This window comes from Equus caballus, chromosome 28 (assembly GCF_041296265.1).
Source record: "Equus caballus isolate H_3958 breed thoroughbred chromosome 28, TB-T2T, whole genome shotgun sequence".
NCBI lineage: Eukaryota > Metazoa > Chordata > Mammalia > Perissodactyla > Equidae > Equus > Equus caballus.
Window position 1 is genome coordinate 34,707,604 of NC_091711.1, and position 20,506 is coordinate 34,728,109.

Consider the following 20,506-nt stretch of genomic DNA (forward strand, 5'->3'; position numbering starts at 1 on the left):
AAGTCCAAGATTTCAGACTTGTGTTTACTCTCATCACTGTCAGGAAAAGGCAAAATGCAAGGAGATAACATAGAAAATGCCCCATAGTGTGCCCAACATACAGTATATGCTCCAAAACTGCTTTCATCATCATCATCATCATTATTAACAAATAGGCCTTATGCAGAGATATGCGTAAGTAGGAACACTACAGTGAGAACTTCAAAATACGAGGTTGAGAGGACGATGTCAGAGGGCAAAGTGAGACAAGGGTTAGGACAAAGGGAGCAGCTGTAGCCTCTTTTAAGAGGACGTTTCCACTAAAAGAAGTCCCTCCAAATGTACTTCTGGAGCCCCCAGGGGATCGATTTTGCAGGATGGAATTATTTCTCTGAAATAAACAGACACACAAAGGTCGCTACAACTGGGGCCTAGAAAGAAAACAAAGCCGGCTGCCGATTTACGGGCAGCTTCTGATGCAACAGAGCCAAAGGTCCCGGCGCAGGTCCAGCGGGACAGCCTGGGATACACCAGGCCTCCCTGGAGAAGGCATACCGGGGGCAAGGACAGGGGAGGCGACTTCCTGTGAGCAAGCTCCCAGTTGGACCGGGCACTGACGGGAATACCTTCAGGGGGGCAGATCCCTGGACCGCCACAGTCAGCATGCTCCAGCTTGTGGCTCTCAACTCCAGCAGCGCTGTACAGTGACCCAGGGGTCTGTTTAAAAATACGGATGCCTGGGTTCCATCCCCAGAGAGCTTTTTAAAGGTCCCCACCTTGAGGGTATTACGCAAAGCGAAATAAGTCAGAAGGGGAAAGACAAATACGGTATGCTTTCACTCACATGTAGACGATAAAAACCACAGAGATACGGAGAACAGACTGGTGGCTACCAAAAGGGATGGGGGCAGGGGGGAGGGCAAAAGGGGTAAAGGGGCACATGTGTACGGTGATGGATGGAAACTAGACTTTTACAGTCCACACAGAAGTCAAAATGCGATGATGTACACCCGAAATCTATATAACATTATAAACCAACGTCATCTCAATAAAAAACAATTTTTTAAAGGTCCCCAGTTTATTCTAATGCTCAGCCAGGACCGAGAACCAGTGGTACAGCATGAAGAGCGCCCAAGGGGTCAGATGGACCTGAGTTTTGAAGCCAGGTGCTACCTCGCTCGAGCAGATCAGTTATCCTTTCTCAGCATCAACTGCTTTAACCGTTGAGAACTGCTGTGAAACGAGATGACGCATGTAACCGCCTCATTGAGTGAATCCTGCACTAAATAGTCTATCAGTGTTCGCTCCTCTCCTTTTCACTCTCCTTTCCAGCTTCTCCCAAGTGGGTCAGGAGTTCTGGGCAGCTCCCAACTCTAAGGGGTGTCCTGCCTTGCTGAGTGCTTAAACAGGGTGGCAGGGAGACATCCTTCCTTACACTGGACCGCCCACCACACATACAAAATACACACACAGAACCCCTCCTGGGTGAAAGAAGCAGATTCTACAGCAAAACTATGCAAAAAATTGAGTTACAAGCAGTAAAATGAGGGAATACCTAGTTCTTAAGATTCGCTTTGCTTTTCCCCGTACGGAAGAAAACCTCTATCAGGTATGACGCCTTCGGGGGAAGTCCCTGCCTATGCCTCTGTCTCCCCAGCTCGGCCAAGTGCAAGGCCCTTTCCCCTGAGAGCCCTGCACAGGGCTGGTGCATAGTAGGCCCACGGGGAATGTCTGCCGAAGGAATGAATTACACTTCTTGGGGCCTGGGATGGGCATTTGTAGATCAACGGAGCTCATAATGGCCTCAGATGTTAATCCCCCAAACAAGCATTTCACAAATACGCCTGACCTTTGGTTCTGAGCAACTGGCAGAACACAACATAAAGGCCCACTGGGCATTCGAGAGGCAGCTGTTCAGAGTCCAGCAACTGCGAGCGGCAGTATCACAGCCCTTCAGGGTTTGAATTCCACTTACAAGTGCTGTGAACATGGGCAAGTGACTTCATTTTCTGTGCCTCAGTTTATCCACTGTGAAATGAGGATAATAATGGTGTGCACCTCTTAGGATTACCACGAGGATGAATTTAGGTCAGTGATCTAACAGGCTTAGAGTCTCCCCTGGCACAGTTACTGCTATGTAATTGTTTGCTATTATTATTACTCCGCGAAAGGATAACAGGCAAAGAGCTCTCAAGCTTCAGGCCCAGTATAAGAATTCGGGGTCTTACGGCCCTCCAGTCATCACAAGAGAAGGTATGGACTGAAGAAGGCAGGGTGGCGTATCCCCAGATGAATATAGCAACTAGCTTCCTCTTGTCCAGAGCTGTGTTTCTTAAAGCACAGAGCATGGACCAAAACCATCACATTCACTTGCGTTGCTTGGTAAAAATGCTGAAGATTCTCGGGTCTCCCTAAGTCTCACCCCAGCCCTGAGCGATCAGACTTTCCGGGGTGGATACCAAGCAGGGTGCATTTTAACAGGCACACCCAGGAGTTTCACATTTGCCCACAAATGGAAGAACCATTGGGTCGGTCAAGCTCCTTAACTAGAAGATTCAAGTCTGTTTGCTCATCACGGTATCCCCAGAGCCTCGCATGATGTCTGACACACAGAATGTGCTCAACAAATATCAGATGAATCCATTCAACGGTTAGATATAACTATTGGTCCAATTTTTTTGAAGGCCCACTAAGTATCAGGCACACGCAAAACAATGCTGAATGAGACAACTTCATTCATTCATTCTAAAAAATCTTTACTGGGGGCTTTCTACATACCAGGAACTGGTCTAGACCATGGAGATACAGACAAGATGATGAATGAGGTTGCTTAGAAACAATTACAGACAGTGACAAGGGCTACTACGGAGCTAACAAAGCGAGGTAAGGGGTGGGGCATGTCACTGCTCTCATTAAACTCAGCATCCAGAGCAGCGCTGTGCATCAGAGCTTTCTGTGACGGTGGAAATGATCTTTTCGGCACTGTCCAATGGTAGCCACTAGCCACACAGGGTTATGAGGCACTTAAAATGTGGCTAGTGTGACCAAGGAACTGAAGTTTTCATTTTAATTGTAATTAATTTTCATTTTAATAGTCACATGAATTCATATTAGACAGTGCGGCTCTAGAGGCAGAACAAGATATGTAACTGGAAATTAGAACACCAGGCAGTATGTGCGATGGGCAGGGGGGGAGGGGAGGGGAGTACACAGCACCATGTGTTATCAAATGCCTCTCACCCAATTACCGGATGCCCGAACGTTCTCTGGCTCCGAGAACTGAAAGAACAAGGTCAGGTACAAGGCATTGTACTTGGGCTGGAATTTTTATAGCCCATGATCAGTTGGAAGTGGTATGCGGCCCGGCCAAGCCCCAGGGACTGTGGTTCAGGAACACACCACTCTCCATAAAGCCTGCCCACAGCTGCCAGAGAGATCTCTCTCTCCCCTGTCATTCGCTGATGGTCATTTTGTCCTTGGCTAGAACGTCCCACTGGGCCTGAGACGCTGCATGGATTTTATGAGATTCCTCCACTTCAAGCATAAGTACGAACACAAGCCTCCTAAATTCCACCGGAAAATTGGTGGCTAATCCAAACATTTCATAAAATTAGAACTCATTGTGGAGCTGAAAGGAATTCAGACTGTGCCGCCACCAGAGAAATGCAAAATATTTGTTATAATTTTTTCCTTCATGAGCTGTTTTAAGAAGCAAGTGTTTTTTCTGCCTGAAGGAAAGGAGGGGGGAAGATGGGAGAGTTTTTGTTTTTGTTTGGTTCTCTCTGTGGTTTGCAAAAAGCATCACCAGAGGAAAAATCGAGGAATCGTGCCTGACTCCCTAATCCTTCAGCTAGCAGGGATAATAAACCGTCCTGATCTCGGCTGCATCTTGCCTTTATAAAGACGCTGTTTTTCCTGGAAAATGGTACTTTTGCTCCTTAACTTTCTTCTTGGGCTTTAGCCCTAGAATTTTATATTCTGAGATTTCATTAGCAAGAGAGATACCACAACCATTCATTCAGGCGCTCATGCATGCATGCATGTCACCAATATCTGCTTACCAGGCACTGTCCTGGGCATTTGGGAGACACCGGTAATCCAAATTGATGAAAATCCCTGCTCTGGTGGAACATGCCTTCTAGGGAAGGAAGATAAACAAGGGAGGCTTCAGCCATAGTGCTTTGAAGCGATGTGGGGAGAAGACATGAAGACTCATCAAATGCAGAATCTGGAAGGTTCCAGGCTGGAATGTAAGCTCCAAGAGAGCAGGAACCTCATCTATCCCGTTGTCACACTCTCTCTATCACCCAGAGCAGAGTGGTGTCTGACATATGGCAGGCACTCAATAAATATTTGTTGAATGAATAATGAATCCTGAAACAGAAATCTGTCCCAGAGCTCTCATCTCAAAGGTAAGTTAGTTGAAGCCATAGAAGGGACACAGCATCTTGCCCAAGGTCACACACCTCAAGTTGCGGCAATGGTGGGGCTGGCCCCCAAGTCTCCTGAAAACGTCCCCAGACTCATAATACTCCACAGCCATTCAACAAATATTTATTGCACTCTTATTGTGTGCCAGGCACGGAATTAGGCATCGAGAGGACCTACATTAGTAAGACACAGAATAACTGAGATCATGGGAGAAAGTTCCTCCAGTTGCTATTTTCACAAGACTGGAGACAACTTCGCTGAGCTTTATGTCCGGGTTCAACAGCAGTCAACCATCCCGTGTGTGGGTGAAGAACCACAGCCGGAAACTGCAGAAGCTTCCAAGAATCCATACCCAAGAGGCCATGGCGCCCAGTGGTTATGACCATGACCCTGAAATCAGACAGCCCATCTCTAAATCCCAGCTCTGTGACTTTGGGCAAGTCATTTGACCTCTCTAAGCCTCTCCTTCCTCATCTGCACAATGAACATACTAATAATGCAGGGTCAAAGGAGAGAAGGGTGTAAAGTAGTTAGAACAGCGCCTAGCACACACTCGTCACTCAATAAATGTGTCCTCCTATGATGACTGTGAGAGAAAGGATCCTCCTGCTCCGGACCTTCCTGCACATTCAAGAAGGTGCACAGGACTCAGTGGAGATTTCCACTGAAGCCTACCCTCTCCAGGATTTCTGCTACCAGCTGCTTGCACGCCCACTCACACATCGGCTCCCTCCCTGAGCATTCCATTTGACTCTGCCTGGGAAACAGATATCAATTAACCACGAGGAAGATGCAAAGCGGGCTTCTCCCTGGAGCAAGCACATCACTGCCCCGCCCTGCCATCCAACACCGTCCAGTGCTGGGCTCTGAACTCACCAGGTCAACCGGGGAGCAGCCTCTTCCCTCCCACTGCTTTTGCTAGTTGGAGAAAGAGTTCACTTTCAAATCTACCAAGAACTATACAAAGTAATAATGTTGCATTAAGGACCAATGAGAGCTTCTCGAAGCTTGCTGGCCATCTCTTTTAACTGATACTGAGAAAATCAAGGCTGAATACTGGATGTCCTTGATACAAAGGAATGAAATTCTAGGAGATTAAAGAAAAAAAAAACAATAGGGGGCCAGCCTGGTGGCGCAGTGTTTAAGTGCGTGTGTTCGGCTTCTCAGCAGCCCAGGGTTCGCTGGTTCAGATCCTGGGTGCGGACATGGCACTGCTTGAAAGCCATGCGGTGGTAGGCGTCCCACATATAAAGTAGAGGAAGATGGGCATGGATGTTAGCTCAGGGCCAGTCTTCCTCAGCAAAAAGAGGAGTGGCAGTAGTTAGCTCAGGGCTAATCTTCCTCAAAAAAAAAAAAAAAATACAATAGAGAATTCATCTCTTTAAATGGGTCAGCAAGGAGGGGTAAGTGTGGACCACAAGGATGGGGATCTAGAAATGACAAGCAGTAGACGCACATTCTAGAACCAAGAGGTGGCTGAGTTCTTTTGGGGCAGAGGTCATATCTTGTTCCCTGTGGTCCCCCCAGCATGTAGCACAGTTCCTGGCACAGAGAAGAAGCTCACCAAATATCTAACAAATATTACTAAACGAGCTACCTGGGAGAGGCAGAAGGAACACCTGCCACAAGAGAAAAATGACAGAGATATTTCTCCTCCTTCTTGGGAAACTGTGTGGGCTCGTAGCCGGAGCTCAGACAGATGTGAGTTTCACTCCTGCCATCATCCCAGGTTATAAATACTGTGGCGCTTTGCAGTGAAGTGGGGATCCCGACAGCATCGTTCTCATTCGATGGGTCTAAGGACGACCAGGAAGTCAGTGAGATGACGCAGGCAGTGCACTTACCCCAAGGTCCGGCAAATACAAAGTGCTCCATGAAGGAGAGCTTGCTTGATTGATTTCATCTTTAAGGACGAAACAGTAGGAAACACATTAGTCAAGTCTTCCTTTTAAGTGAGACTGCCCAAAACATCCCCTGCCCTGGGTAGAGGGCCCCTCCTTAGTCTTTTTCTTATCCGAAGTCTTGCCTCCACCTCCTGTGTCACCAAGATGAAGAAGCTGAGCTTTCCGCAGATGCTGAATCCCCCACACTGCTAAAGTCACAGAGAGAAACAAGGGAGGCCCAAATGCACAACCCAGAGCAGAGGCAGTCACAAGGCTCTGGCCTCACTGGGACCAAAAGCAAAGCCCCCAAAACTAAGTATCTAAGGAAGAAGCAACCCAGCAGAACATGAGCCTGCCCTCCTCTGAATCCCAAATAATAACAGCTAACATTTATTGAGAACTGGCCACAGGCCAGGCACTGTTCTCAGCACCGTCCCTGAGACTTACAAGAACCTAGAAGGCAGGTCTACTACTATCATCCCATTTTACAGATGAGAAAACTGACAGTTTCTTTGAAAGTGAGAATTTTCTCTCCCACACAGAGCCTCGTTCGGAACCCACCTCACAGACGTGCTTAAAACGCAGGGCCTGCCTTGAACTGCACGGGAACGCCTTCACATCCGGGGGAAGCAGGGCTTAGGAGAAGGTTAGAGGGTCTCCGCACGCCGGCTGACACCACTAGGGAGACCCTCCTGACGCTTGGCAAAGCTTGCGCCAACAATCTGAAAAGGATTTTGAGAACTGAAGGTACTTCCCCTTCTCCCCAACAAGAAGTCATTCTGCCAAAAACTAGGCAACAGGAAATGAAGTCTACACTTCACCAATTCCATTCAGCGAATCCCAGGATTCTCTTCCATGAGCTGGCGGGGATCTTGGAGAACATTTTGGCTCAGCCCTTAATTTAGAGGTGAAGAAAGGCAGTTCCACACAGGGGCACCTACTATGTGCAATGCACTGTGCCCAGGCTGCCCAAGGTGCAAAGACGGCCAAGAGCCATCCTGCCTTTCTCAAAAGGGCTCCTCCCAAGAACGGCACTTAGAGAACATTCGCTGTGGGCCCCACACTTTTCTAAGAACTCCACATTTATCCTCACAGTCACTCCCATTTCACAGATGAAGAAACTGAGTCAAGCTGACCATCTCAAGTTTACACAGGAGGTTCAAGGGTCGGGGGCTCTCAAACCCAGGCAGCCCGTCTCCAGAGGCATGCTTAGAACCACCCCAGGCTCCCTGTTAGAGTCCTAGATTGGATCGCCCACTTCCCTCCCACCATCCTGTAGAAGATTGGGATACAAGTGTCCTTTGGCAGCCGGGGTGAATCCTACATGAACTGGGCCCAATTCACAACGGAATGACGACAGCCAGCAAGGATTCCTTCTAACCTGCAGCCATCAGCTGCATTCGTGGTTTTGAGCCACATGAATATGAGGAGCTTCACACAAGCTGGAGGGAACAGGGAGGGAATGGGCCCATAGGCAATACCAAGACAAAGCAGCAATTCCCCTTTTGTTACTGGGAAATTGCCCTTTGGCCAAAAAGATTCAAGGTGCTCCTGAGCCACCTGAACACCACCATTCTCCTCAAGTTCCGGGAAGCGGGGAACCTACCACAGTCGCCTCTTAGCACTTTCCCCTGCCCCGAGAACCTCGTGTGGCCTCTCAGTATCTCTAATGAAAGTAAACGAAGTGGAATTCTTTTCTCGAGTTTAAAAGGCAAATCATGATGGCGTTTTTTTCCAGACATACATGAACTCCACACTCCAGCCGGTTTACAATTCTTTAAGTACCTGATTTACAACCCAAGGAGAAAATGTTTTGAAAACCTTGCAATTCGCATGGAAAGCTTGCCTGCTCTGCAGAGCTGATCACCAGGGCTCCGTAGACAGGGGGCTGGAGTCTCTGGGGGAAGATGAAAAATATGGGAGCAACTCAAGGAGGCCATGAGTTGCAAAGAACTGGGGGAGCAGAGGCCAAGGCTGGGAAGCAGGCCCCTCTTCCTCTCCAGCCATGGCACACTTGAGAGGCACTTGCCAATGGTGTCCACATGGCGGGGAGGAGAGAGGCGACCCATGAAAGGAAGAGGATGGAGTTCCAAGGAGCCTCCTCCTGGGAGTCCTTGCTGCCTCCCAACTTCACAGAACTACCCTGCGCAGGATTGCTGGTGCATTCTTCATGCAGTTGTTCATTCATACATTCATTCATTCATTCATTCCTTCCTTCACACTTACTGAGCACCATATGCCTGGCCCCCAGCTACAGGCCAGGGTGCAGGGGTGAGTAAGATAGCGCCCCTGCTTCCCTTCTAATGGGGGAGAGAAGGGAGGGTGTAGACAGACAAATCATTAAATCCACATGGTTAACATGCTCCAAAGGAAACAGACACAGGGCTGAGACAGAGGAATAAGGGAGTGGGAGTTTGGACATCCAGGCAGGAGCCTTGAAGGACATGGCAAATCCAGAGTTTCGTTCCCACGCAACCCATGGGAGGGTTTTAAGCAGGGAAATCCACGATCCGAGATAAGAAGACCACCAAGGGCTCGATGCTAGTACCTCTCACTAAAATACTACTACTAGTCTAGCTTTCAAGAGCCTACTATACACCAGGCTCTGCGCTCGAAGCTTCCAAACCCTATTTCTCATGGCGACCCCACCTGGTAGGATACTGGCGGCCACATTTTCTAGATAAGGGAACAGACGCTCGGAGAACACAGGCAGCCTGTAGATCCTCCGGCTGCTGAGTGGCGGGGAGGAATCTAAACCCAAGCCTGTCTGACGGGACAGCCGTGGTTTCCCCCTCTACACCTCATCTACATACAACCACGTGTTGTCCTCAGATTATTCCAGATGCATAAATGACACGCCCCCACTAAATTCTAGGTATCTCAATGGCAGGACTTATACCATCCTCTGACATCTCCCACAGTCCTGGGCACATAGGTAAGCACTCATTAAGTACAGCTGGTTTATTGCTAGACTGAAAGGAAAAGGAGTGCCTACCTCCAAATTATGCTGTGTCTTCATGATGGGGACACTTTAGCCACTTGGTGATGAGTGACAGCTAATACAAAGAAGGATGCAAGGCGCCACCAGGGCTCCAAACAGGACCCTACAGGTCATCCACACACAAGGTGCCGGGTTGAGGGGCAAGTGAAAGGCCTCCAGCCCACTCATTCCTCACGGAGCCACCAGTCTGGGGGCTGCTTCAGGCCAGGAGGGAGCCTTCTCAAACTCATCCACCTAGAAGGAGGCCTTTTTCTAATTCAGACAGATGTGCCTTTTAGATTAGCAATGGGCCTGGCTACATTTATTATGCACCCACTATGTGCCAGGCACTGGGCTAAAGGCTCAGTCACATAGCGTCATCGTACTGAACCCTCTCAGCAACCCATAAAATGAGAACTATGATGAGCCCTAGATGAGAGACAGAAGTTTGACGGAGATAAGTGATCAGCTCGAGATCACACAGTCATCAGCGGCTGGAACAGAATGCAGACCCAGGTGGTCTGGATCCAGGGCTCCCTCTCGAACACGGCACACAGCATGCCACTTTCCATTTCTTTCACAAAATGAGCCTGAGAGTTATGTGGACCCACAGGTTGGAATCTCAGGGGCCTGATAGATATGGGCTTCCACCCCCATCCCCATTCCCCACCCACCACTCCAAGCCCCAGGGTTTTTTTTTTAATAACAGCATTATGGAGATAGAATTCATCTATCACACAATTCACCCATTTAAAATGTACAGTTCAGGGGTTTTTAGTATGTTCACGGAGTTGTACTATCATCACCACAAACAGTTTTAGAACATTCTCGTCACCCCAAAAAGGAACCCCATACCCATTAGCAGCCACTCCCAATTTACTGCCAACCCACCCTAGTCCTAGGCAACCATTAATCTATTTTCTGTCTCTCTGGATTCACCTACATTTCATAGAAATGGAATCATACAATATACGATCTTTTCTTTCACTTAGCATAATGTTTTCAAGCTTCAGCCATGTTGTAGCATGTGTCAGTATTTCATTTCGTTTTATTGCTGAATAATAATCTATAAATATTCCATAAATAAAATTATGGAATGGATCACAAACAATATTCCATAAATAAAATGAACGTTCCATATTTTATTTATCTATTCAGCCACTGATGGACATTTGGGTTGCTTCTACTTTGGGGCTCTCAGGAATCATGCTGCTGTGAACCTTGGTGAGCAAGTTTCTGTGTGGACATGTGTTTGCATTTCTCCCAGGCAGATCCAGGAGTGGAACTGCCCATCCCTGTTTTAACATGCAGTTAAAAGTGTACCGAAGAGCCTTGCCGCGAAGTCAACATCTGGCTGCTCCTGGGCCATTTCCAGAGAATTTTATCAATACAGCCAGACTCCACTCATGGGTGGGTCATCTGGCTCGGCCCCTCCTATTCCAGAGCCCGGGATCTCCTCATTCCTGCACTGTACAGTGTCGTCTGGGCCAGCGCGATGATAAATGCATTCTGCTTTAAAGCAGATACTTCACAAATCATAACTTACAGATGCTCCAGGACTTTCATGTGGGAAAGACAAATGAGACTTATGCTGTCTGACTCCAGAGCCACTGAGGACAGGAAGCCAGGGCCAGAAAGCCGACCAGCCCTGGATAGATGTCTCTCCCTCCCTAATGTATGCATGCAAATGTAACAGAAGGGGAATTCGTGCACGGAGGGGTCTGCCTGGCTTCGCGGACTTTGCTACGTAACCTGCCATTCATTTCCAGCCATGGTCTCTCCTTCCCGACAAATCGGAAAGTTCCTTGAGATCAGGGATGATGACCTACACCCTCTACATCTCCTAACAGAGTCCCCTGCTCAATGTATTCACTTCAGTTCCATCCTACAAGCCTTTGCTGAGGACCTACTACGTGCCTGGCACTATGCCAGGTGCTGAGAGTAGGCTCCAGATGGTTAGACAGGGCTTACCAACAGACAAGACACAGGGACCCACCCTTATCTCCTGCTGCCTCCCAGGAGGAAGAACCATGCAGAGGTCGTGGCGTGGTGTGCGTGCACTTCTGTCTGCAGATAGGGAAGGGAACAACTGACCTCTCCAGGCCCCCTACAGATTCTAGAATCTGAGGCTGCTTAAGGAGCAAAGAACTCAGTGCGTGTCCAGGTAGAGAGCTCCCTGATTCACTGAAACACAGTCAAGGCCCCACAAGGGGAGAGTTCGCCAGAAGCAGACATATTTCTCGTCCCTCATGTGGTTCCCATCCTTATCTTCTCACACCTCAGATCTTGGGAAAACCTCCAGGCTGGCCTCCTGCTCCAAGCCAGCACACCAGATAGAAGGGCTCAGAGCCCCGCTGAGAGCAGAACCCAGCTCGGCCCCCCAGAGGAAGGGAGACGGTCAAGGCCTCTGCCGTCACACTGCCGGGGTCCTAACCCTGACTCTGCTGCTGCATGTGACCTTGGGCAGGCTAGTAAACCTCTCTGTGGCTCAGTTTCCTCATCCAGAAAATGGGACCATAACAGGATTGTTACAAGGATTAAATCAGTTAATATGTACCTGGCATGTTATAAGCACTCAAGAAGTATCAGCTAATAGTATCATCATTATTAACTATTATTATTACCCTCATCCCATCTTACCAATCTTGCCTCCTACTCTGTCACAGCACAAACTCTGCATTCCAAGCAATCTGGCCTGCCCACCTGGAAGCTTCTCTCTGCCTGAGACGCCCCATATTTCAGTCTTCTGAAACCCTAATCAAGGGCCATCTTCAACAGCGCTTGCCCCCTCAATCCTACAGTAAGTACTCCACGGCCCCTTCTCTTCATCCCCTTCCTGAGCAGCAACAAGAAACTCCCCAGAAAAAGAAGCATCCCTTAGCTGGTCTTCTTGTACCGAGAGTGAAGTACCACACCCAAGGGCAGAGGTCACCAGCTGTGTAACAGAAGGAATGTTCTCCATTTCTCTGCAGCAATGGGCTTCAAAATAGATAGACTTGTTTGACACCGTCTAGGTGTATGGCCCTGGGCAAATGACTTTATCTCCCTAAGCATCTTTTACCCCTTCTGTTAAATGGACCTAACTAGTGTGCACACCTCCTGGGGTTGTTGTGAGGATTAAGTGAGAGAAAATGTCTGTAGAGCACTTAGCAGGGTGCGACACACCCCAAGCTCTTAACAATATCAGCTGGTAGCAATAATAGCAGCAGTGGCAATACGGGGAGGGGTGTTCCTGTCCAGGATCGAACACAATTTAATGGACCAAGCTTCAAGGAGCTATGCTCCAACTTGAAAATCATCTGAAATAAGAGAGTCCTGCAGAGAAGAGGGACCCACGGCCTAGGCACTGCTCACACTGTCTCTTCCAGCAGACATAAGCTCCTCGGGTTTATTCACGCCTATGTCCCATGAATAACATAGTGAGAAGCATATGGCAGATGGCAATAAATCTTTGTTCAACTGAACAGAATTAGCTCAATATTTGTAAGTACATTTCATCTTTGCTACTAGATGAGAAGCTCTTTAAGAGTGAGGATCATGTCTTGCTCTTGTAAAGATTTATTAAATGAGTGATAGAAAAATACTAACTCTAGAATCAGGTTGCTTAGACCCCGCTCAGTCACCTACCAGCTGGGCAACCTCAGGAAAGTCACTTAACACTTCCATGCCTTACTTCCCCCACCTCCAGGATGAGACATTTGGACCAAACGTTTGCCAACGTCCCTTACTCCCTGAAACTGGGTTTGGGCCTCAGCCGCAACATGGCACCTCAGCCACCGTGTATACAGCAGCCACACACCCCCTGGCACGGCAGGCCAGCTTACTAAATTGGGCCCCTGATCTGTGGTTTTTCCAGCACCAGGCTGTGAATAACCTTGGGCCAGTGCTTAAAACACCCATTTCTGGTCAAATCACTTCCCTTGCTCAGTGAAGATGCCCCATGACCTAGTCTAGAGCTCTGGTACCTGGGGACATCATGGCAAACTGGGGGCACACTCTGCCCACCAGTCCTCCACTCCCATGCCGGACCCCTCCCTCCCAGAGACCTTGCCTCCCACTCATGCCCCACCATATCCTGCTCACAGGAGAAAACCTGGTGCAGAGGGAAAGTTGAACTTGGCCCTTGACGATGAGGTGATCACATGATACCTCTCGCCAAAATGTTGTTTTTGGTTTTGGGGTTTTGGCAATACTTTGTGCAGCCTGAAGGTCCAGGGAGCTTGGCTCAAAGAAAATGCACACCATGTTATGACAGAGGAGCTCCTCTCCACAGCCCTGCCCAATATTGTATCAAAACAGAAGTTGTGCAATAAACAAAGCCCAAATTCAAGGCTTTAGAGATGTGTTCAGATCTTATCAGAATCTGGCTGCTTGTCTTGGCTTCCTCTGGGCCCATTTCCCTAATTAACCTCACATTCCCTAATTAACCTGAAAAGTCTATTATTTCCCCCTACCTCTCTCTCAGTGATACAAGGCTAATTGTCCAATGCATCATGTCTCTCTGATGGTCTTAAATCTAAATGAAAGTCCAAGGGAGATGAGAAAAACATTTGCTAAAAGAGGGAATGACATTGGCTAATTTCCCCTTTTGAGGCTTTCTATAGATTATTCTGCGCTTAGAACAAGTCCGTGAAGTTGGTACTATCAGCAGCCCATTTTACAGATGAGGAAGCTGAGGTTTTAAAAAGTGACATAGCCGGGGGCTGGCCCCGTGGCTGAGTGGTTAAGTCTGTGCGCTCCGCTGCAGGCGGCCCAGTGTTTCGTTGGTTCGAATCCTGGGCACGGACATGGCACTGCTCATCAAACCACGCTGAGGCAGCGTCCCACATGCTACAACTAGAAGGACCCACAACGAAGAATATACAACTATGTACCGGGGGGCTTTGGGGAGAAAAAGGAAAAAAAAATAAAATCTTTAAAAAAAAAAAAAGTGACATAGCCGATGCAAGGTCACAAAGCAGTAAAGGATCAGTCAGCATAGGAACCTAAGGCAGGGCTCTCAGCCCTTTTGCAAGAGAGCCTCATTGTTAGGCTTGCTAATCTCTGGAACAACCCACTTTGAGTCCTGGTCTCATGGACATGTCAGGCAGAGGCCACAAGACCACACTGGGGAATGAAGAGGGGAGGATGCCCGGACCACGCAGGGGGCAGACTCCAAGTTCCTGATACTGCAGCTCTCTCCGGAACTGCCTTTCACAGAACATAGAAGGTGAAGGCGTGTGGTGTTGTGTTTGACTCAGAAGGCCCTTCCAGACGTGCAATCAAAAGCCACAACATTCTCATTTTTAAACACTTCTCTGTCTGGGAGCTGCTTTCAACAGGCATGCTGATCCCACAGCATCTCACGCCCCGGACTTTGGCCACTCACACTGGCAAGGCGGCTTCAAGCCACTGCTCCTCTTGAGAGGTGCCATAAAAGGTATGGGGACAAACAGAAACAAAACACCACTTCGGAATTCTACCTGAAGATTGAAAAGGCAGAACAGAGACTTCACTCTCTCAAGTCTCCTTAATTGCCCCTCAAAAGCAAGCTGTAGATATTTCGTGCATCCTTAGAAACTGAGGAAAACTCCAAGTCCACACTTCAGATGAAAACGTCTTGCTGCTCTTGACGGATTCTGAGTCACCAGGCACTGTACAGGCAAGAACAACTTGCTGACCAATTTTTTACGTGTTTGTTTTATTTTCTGTCGAGCCAGGCACAGGGAATTTTCCACCTGACAATCCCTGTTTCTCACTTAAGTTCTCACACCATCTGCGAGCAGTGCGCTCAGCAAGGGGAGGACTCAAGGCCAAGGCGGCCTGCCCATCACCCGACCTCAGTTTTCCCATCTGTTTACTGCAAGGTTTTCACCAGCTGACTCTGCTAACGTTCAAAACTTATCTATCGAATAGAAAGCAGTTTGGGGATTGCCAGCTTCCGGGCCTGGATCTGCCACCGGATTCAAAATCTTTACATAATTTTTGAGTAAAACAAGAGATTTAGCTGAAATTAATAGCACAATGGGAAACCGCACTAGAGATGGACAATAACAGCAAGACTCAAGTCTGGCGGCAGAGAAATGAGCCTCTTCCGTTCTCAGGGCGCCCCCTAGTGGTCCTTCTGCTAAATCCCGACGGAATGTTCGGAGTTTCTGCAAATAAAAGAGAGAGACACCCACCACAAGAGAAAGGCAGGCTCCGGTGTACTGATGCAATCCCTTTCGCTGTAACCTAGTCTGGGGATCAGGCAGCCAGAGGAATGCCTGACAGGAAGCCCCACTGAAGCTCAGAAAGGTGTCTGCCATGAGACAAGGTTTCCCTCTTCCAGTTTGCAGCAGCTCCCCAACTTTCAGGCTTCTGTGTCCCCTCACAGAGCCCAGACACACCCTTACCACTCAACCCTTCACGAGCTCACATCCTCAACCTGCAGCTCGAAGCGCGTCTGTTTTTCATTATTCCGCTTTCCAACTTCCCAGTGCGATTCTTCAACAGCTATTAAGACAACATGAGCAAGGAGCTAAGCTTAGTTTTTGCTTATTCAACGTCCAGCCTGGGGAATATCACCTCAGAAGGAAAGCATGAATGAAGTGCACGTTTTTCAACCTCTTCCTCCACAAACCCGCACGGCTGTTCCTCGGAAGGTCATCTTTACAACTATCTCCTCCTTAATATTTTCAACCTACAAAAATGGCACCTGCGCATAGTGAATTCTCAACGACTTGCTTGCTGTAGAATTTCTTTATGGGAGACAGCTTAAAAATACAACGTCTCAAATTTCCAATTAACCTATAACAAGACTTTTTTTTTTTTAAGCTAGGGGATAAAGTTGTATCAACCCAAACAGTGAAGCTTAGAATGAGGGAGTTCTCCAAGCATCCAAATATTTGAGAATTGGGGGGCTGAACCTTCCGATTGGTGCCCCATTTTTTCCAGAGAACTGATGCTGCACAGATGCAAAAGCAATAGATCAGCATCAACCTACAACTTCATTTGACAGTTCATTTTGCTTTTTCCCTGTGGTCATTTAAGTTTATAAGCAACCCTGGGCCCCGAAACACCCCCAAAAGTGTACACAAGGAGTCCTATAATTAGTTCCTGACTTTGGCTCTAAATCGACTAAAATACATCTAACATGCTTCAAATCAAAGAACCATGTTAATTTTTTGCCACACACCACACAAAATCTTTCTGGAACAGTCACTTTGAACCCAGCCCGCTAGCCACAAGCAGTGTGGATTTCAAGTGCCTGTTCTGCAGAAAGGAAAATGACAACAAACCAAGTCTGGGACAATGCAGAGACCCCAAGGCACTGAAGGCGCTCCCTGGGGATGTGCAAATGGTGCTGGGACTCTGGCAGGATTTCAGCTGTCACAAAGCGTGGGGCGGCTGGGCCAGACCCCTTAAGCAACTTAGTAGCCCTGCAGTCAGGACCTGAAATGCAACTGAGTCCCTGCAACTCAGCGTCTGTGCGGCTCCCTATGACCTGGGCATTTCAGTCCTCCCAGAAGCCATACGCTAACTGTCACAACCCTCAGGCGTGCAGCAGCCTTCGCTTTTGCTCCCTAACCCTCACTCTTAAAAACAGGCAGAAGCCTGCCCTCCCTTGCAGCAGACGGCAGCACCGGGGTGATGAGGAGTAGAAGGGAGGATGCAGGGGGAGAGGGAGTCGCATTCATCCACAGGACATTGGACTTGGGGGACCAGCTCTGAGCTGAGGATGTGGGTCTGTTTGGAGTTAGAGCAATAAGGCATTCCAGGGCACGGTCTGAATGCGTGCCCGCGAGGGAGAATCCGCTGGTCCCAACGTTGCAAAGTGTTTGCAAATCATAAACACTACTTTGCTGCTGGGATAAAAACCCCCAAAATATGCGCAGACAGGATGTAACAAGTGTTTCGGGAGAGAGACACGCCTGAGTCGCGGGGAGCTGGGGGGAGAGCGAGGAGTCTGTCTGGGGGGTCCCGGGAAACCCCTTCCCGGACAAGAAAGCCTCCGTGCCCAAGACCCCCGCCCCGCGCGCCCTCTGTCCCCAGCCCTGTCCAGCCCGCGCCCCTCAGGGTTCTCCCCACTCACCACTCGGCCCGAAAACCTCTCGGTGGCCCTCTTGACTTTGCCATAGGTGCCTTTGCCCAGGGTCTCCTGCAGCTCGTAGCGGTGCTTCAAGTTGTGCTTGTGGTGATGCCGCTTCACCCCGTGCGGCTTCCTGGGCTCCGGGGCCGCCGCTGCTGCGGGGGCTGCAGTCGCCCCCGCCCCCGCCTCCGGGAGAGAGCCCGGCGCCCCCGGCCCCAAGTCGGGGCCGTCCCCAGCCGCGGGTGCAGCGGCCCCCTCCATGTCTAAACGCGGGGCGAGCCGGGCTGGAGAGGGCAGGACCGGGCGCAGCGCTCGGGGAGTCGGGGTCCCCGTGGAGGCAAGCCGGGGTGCGCTCAAGGTCGCCCCCGCAGCATCGGGGAGGCGGCCCGATCCCGCTCAGGCTGCGGCTCGGTCACTGGCGGCGGCGGGGACGGCACATCTGGCGCCGCCGGCGCGCACGGTCCGCGCACCGCCCACCGGCCGCGGCGAGCTGCGGATCGGCGGGCGAGGTGGCGGCGGTGGCAGGGGAGGCGGTGGTGTTCGCGGGAGGGAGGGAAGAGGGGTGGCTCCGCGCGCCGGAGGGGGAGTGTTATGTGGGGCGCCGCGCCCCCCGACCCCTCCCCCGGAGGACGGCAGACGGGCGGGGGCGGGGACGGCGCGCTCGCCGGGCCCCGGGGAGGGGCGCGAGGGGCGGCGTGCCCGGGGCTTCCCCACCTCACCGCCGCCCCTGGGGCCCGGGGCCACCCCGCGCTGGGAGGGGGATGGGCGCGTGTCGCGACGCGCCCTTTGTGCCGCGCGGTGTAGGCCGCCGCGGCGGCCAGGGGGCTTTGTCCTCGCTCGGCCGGGATGGGGACGGGGGGGTTCCAAGCCCGGGCGCCCCCTCCCCGGGCTCGCCCGCCGCAGCTACCGCGGGCCCGTCGCCGCCGCCTGCTCCGGCCGCTCGGCTTCCCTTCCTGCTCGCGCCCGGGCGGCGGCGGCTCGCTGAGCCCCGGGCCCGGGGAAGCGAGAGCGCGCCGAGCTGGGGGCCGCCGGGGCCCGCTCGCGATCCGGCCGGGGGGGCCCCGGGTCCGGGCGCCCCTTCATTTTCTTTCGGGTGTCGCGGCGGCCGCCAGGCCGGGGATGGGGGAAATGCTGGGGGGGCAGGGCGGGTGTTGGGTTACAGGCGGTGAGTCACGGCCCCCTCCCGGCGCAGTGCGCGCCCTGCCCGCCTAGCCAGGGCTGGCACCCCCGCCGCGCGCGCCCCCGCCTCGGGCTGGGGAAGGGCCGCCCGCCCCGAGAACCCCGAGAGGGGCGCCGGGACCCCGGCCCCGCGGGCTCCCCGAAGCAAGGCGGAGTCAGGGAGGAAGGGAGGCTCCGAGGCCGACGCTGGGCCCGCCGCCGGCCCTGCAACACCAGCCCGGACTCCGGCCGGCGGGGCAGCCGCCTGGGAGGAGAGGAGAGTTGGGGGCGTGGGGGAGACGGGGCGCCCACCCTGACCGCCGAGGCTGCCTTCGGAGGTGGGCAAACCAGGGACCTCGGATGGAGCCGGGGCCGGGGCCTGCGACTTGCAGGCCTCTTGGCCCCTCGGGCCCTGGCAGTTTTCCTTTAAGTGAAAGGGCCGGATCCTGGAGATGGTAACAGCCAAGGTACCCCCGCAATCCGAGGGTCAGGCAGGGAGGGCCTCCACCGCGGCGAGGCTGCCTCCGTCCTCCTAAGAAGCGGCGAGTAAAAATAAGGGAAAAAGCAAGAGGAAAAGAGGCCTCAGGGAATTTTTTTATGAACGGTGCAGTAGACCAGACTGGGATAGGAAGAGAGGTATGAAGAATGTCTGGTGCGTTCTGCACATCCACTGGTGCTTCTTTACGTTTCCTCCCGTGAGCTGGCTCGACCTTCCTCCGCAGCTCTCGGGTTCATCCTTTGTGCATTCCTGCTGACTTCACTCCTGTCTACCCCTTATCACCTTACCCTGCACTCCTGCACAAGCCGGTCCTCCCCGGGAGCCCCCTCCTTGCTGCCAGAGTAAGGGCCTAAAACGCTGCCATCATCATATCCTCCATGGTGTGCCTCTGCCACACTCCAGTGCTTGGTATTCTTGTCTGTCCCAACTTTTCTGCTGATGCTTGACATAAACCCCTCTGCCCCTTCCTGCCTTCCCCAGAAGCACACTGGTTATTGCATAATACAAACGCAAAGGCCGTGTTTATTCAATTCCTATTCCATCCTCCACCCTTGCAGGGCCTCCCTGCCCACCTCCTGAAACTATAGTCTGCTTTTAGACGAAGTCTAGACATTGTGCGTGCAGATTAAAGAGTCAGAGCGAATATTATGCACATTGAGCTGGGCTCCCCAGTGGATGGGCTGTGTGACCTTGGTCATATGACTTAACCTCTCAGAGCTTCAGTTTCTCCTTCTTAGAATATGGGTTAGCAGATCTGTTTGCAGATAAACAGATTGTGTCCTAGTGGTAATTAAAACTGTTCACCAAATATTTTCTGGTTCTTCCCCTCCCCAGGGATGTGGTGGGAATCCACTACCCCATCCTCTTGAAATTAGGTGAGGCCGTATGACTTGCTTAGGCCAATGGAATGAGCAAAAGTGATAGGCATTGTTTTCAGGTGGCAACTTTTAAGAGCCAATGGACAAATCCCCGTGTCTTGACAATTCAGAGAGGACAGTCTTAGCAATCCTATCTTGACACCCATGGAAGTACAGAGATAAAGCCTCCCCCAGCCAGCCTGGGTCTCTAAAGATGGCTGAGCAGTCCCACCTAACCTGCATTAGAAAAGTAGTGTGAGCAATATTAAATGTGTTTGTGTTAAACCAGTGAGATTTGGTGGATTGTTTGTTATGGCAGCATAACCTAGCTTATTCTGGCTGATAGTGTTGCTTCCATGGGCCTGGGACTTAATCAGTGTTTGTTGAATGAATAACACCCACCATATGCTGGTACCACCATGACAGTAAACCCTCCTCTGTAAGGTGGCTGTTAGAATCCCTATTTTCAATTGAGGAAACCATTTCAGAAAGGTTGAGTGATTTGCCTGAGATTACACAGCTTGTAAATAGCAGCACCAGGATTTAAACCCTACCTGTGCGGTGCCAAAGCTGGTGCTCTTCCTCCTCCACGTGGGCTGTGCTGCCTCTCCTTAAAAGGGAAGGATGGAAACACCCAATACATGCCTGGCACGCAGTCATGCCCAAGCG

General features: G+C 51.0%; 1 protein-coding gene across 3 annotated transcripts in view; it reads right to left on the bottom strand.

Annotated features, from left to right (window-relative positions):
• The window catches only part of NUAK1 (NUAK family kinase 1), a 73,256-nt gene extending 55,241 nt beyond the window's left edge, over positions 1–18,015 (bottom strand). The window contains exons 1-2 of one of the 3 annotated variants that reach the window (XM_070254439.1): positions 17,327–17,454; positions 15,648–15,747 (exon numbers count right to left, since the gene is read on the bottom strand). Coding sequence is in view for 1 of the 3 variants with exons in the window: in XM_023631468.2 (XP_023487236.1) it covers positions 17,327–17,584 (258 nt within the window). In the remaining 2 variants the exon portion in view is untranslated. Of the gene's footprint in view, positions 1–15,647; positions 15,748–17,326 lie in introns of all 3 variants that reach the window. The other 2 variants (XM_023631468.2, XM_070254438.1) reach the window with 2 other exon arrangements.
• Between the last annotated feature and the right edge of the window lie 2,491 nt (positions 18,016–20,506).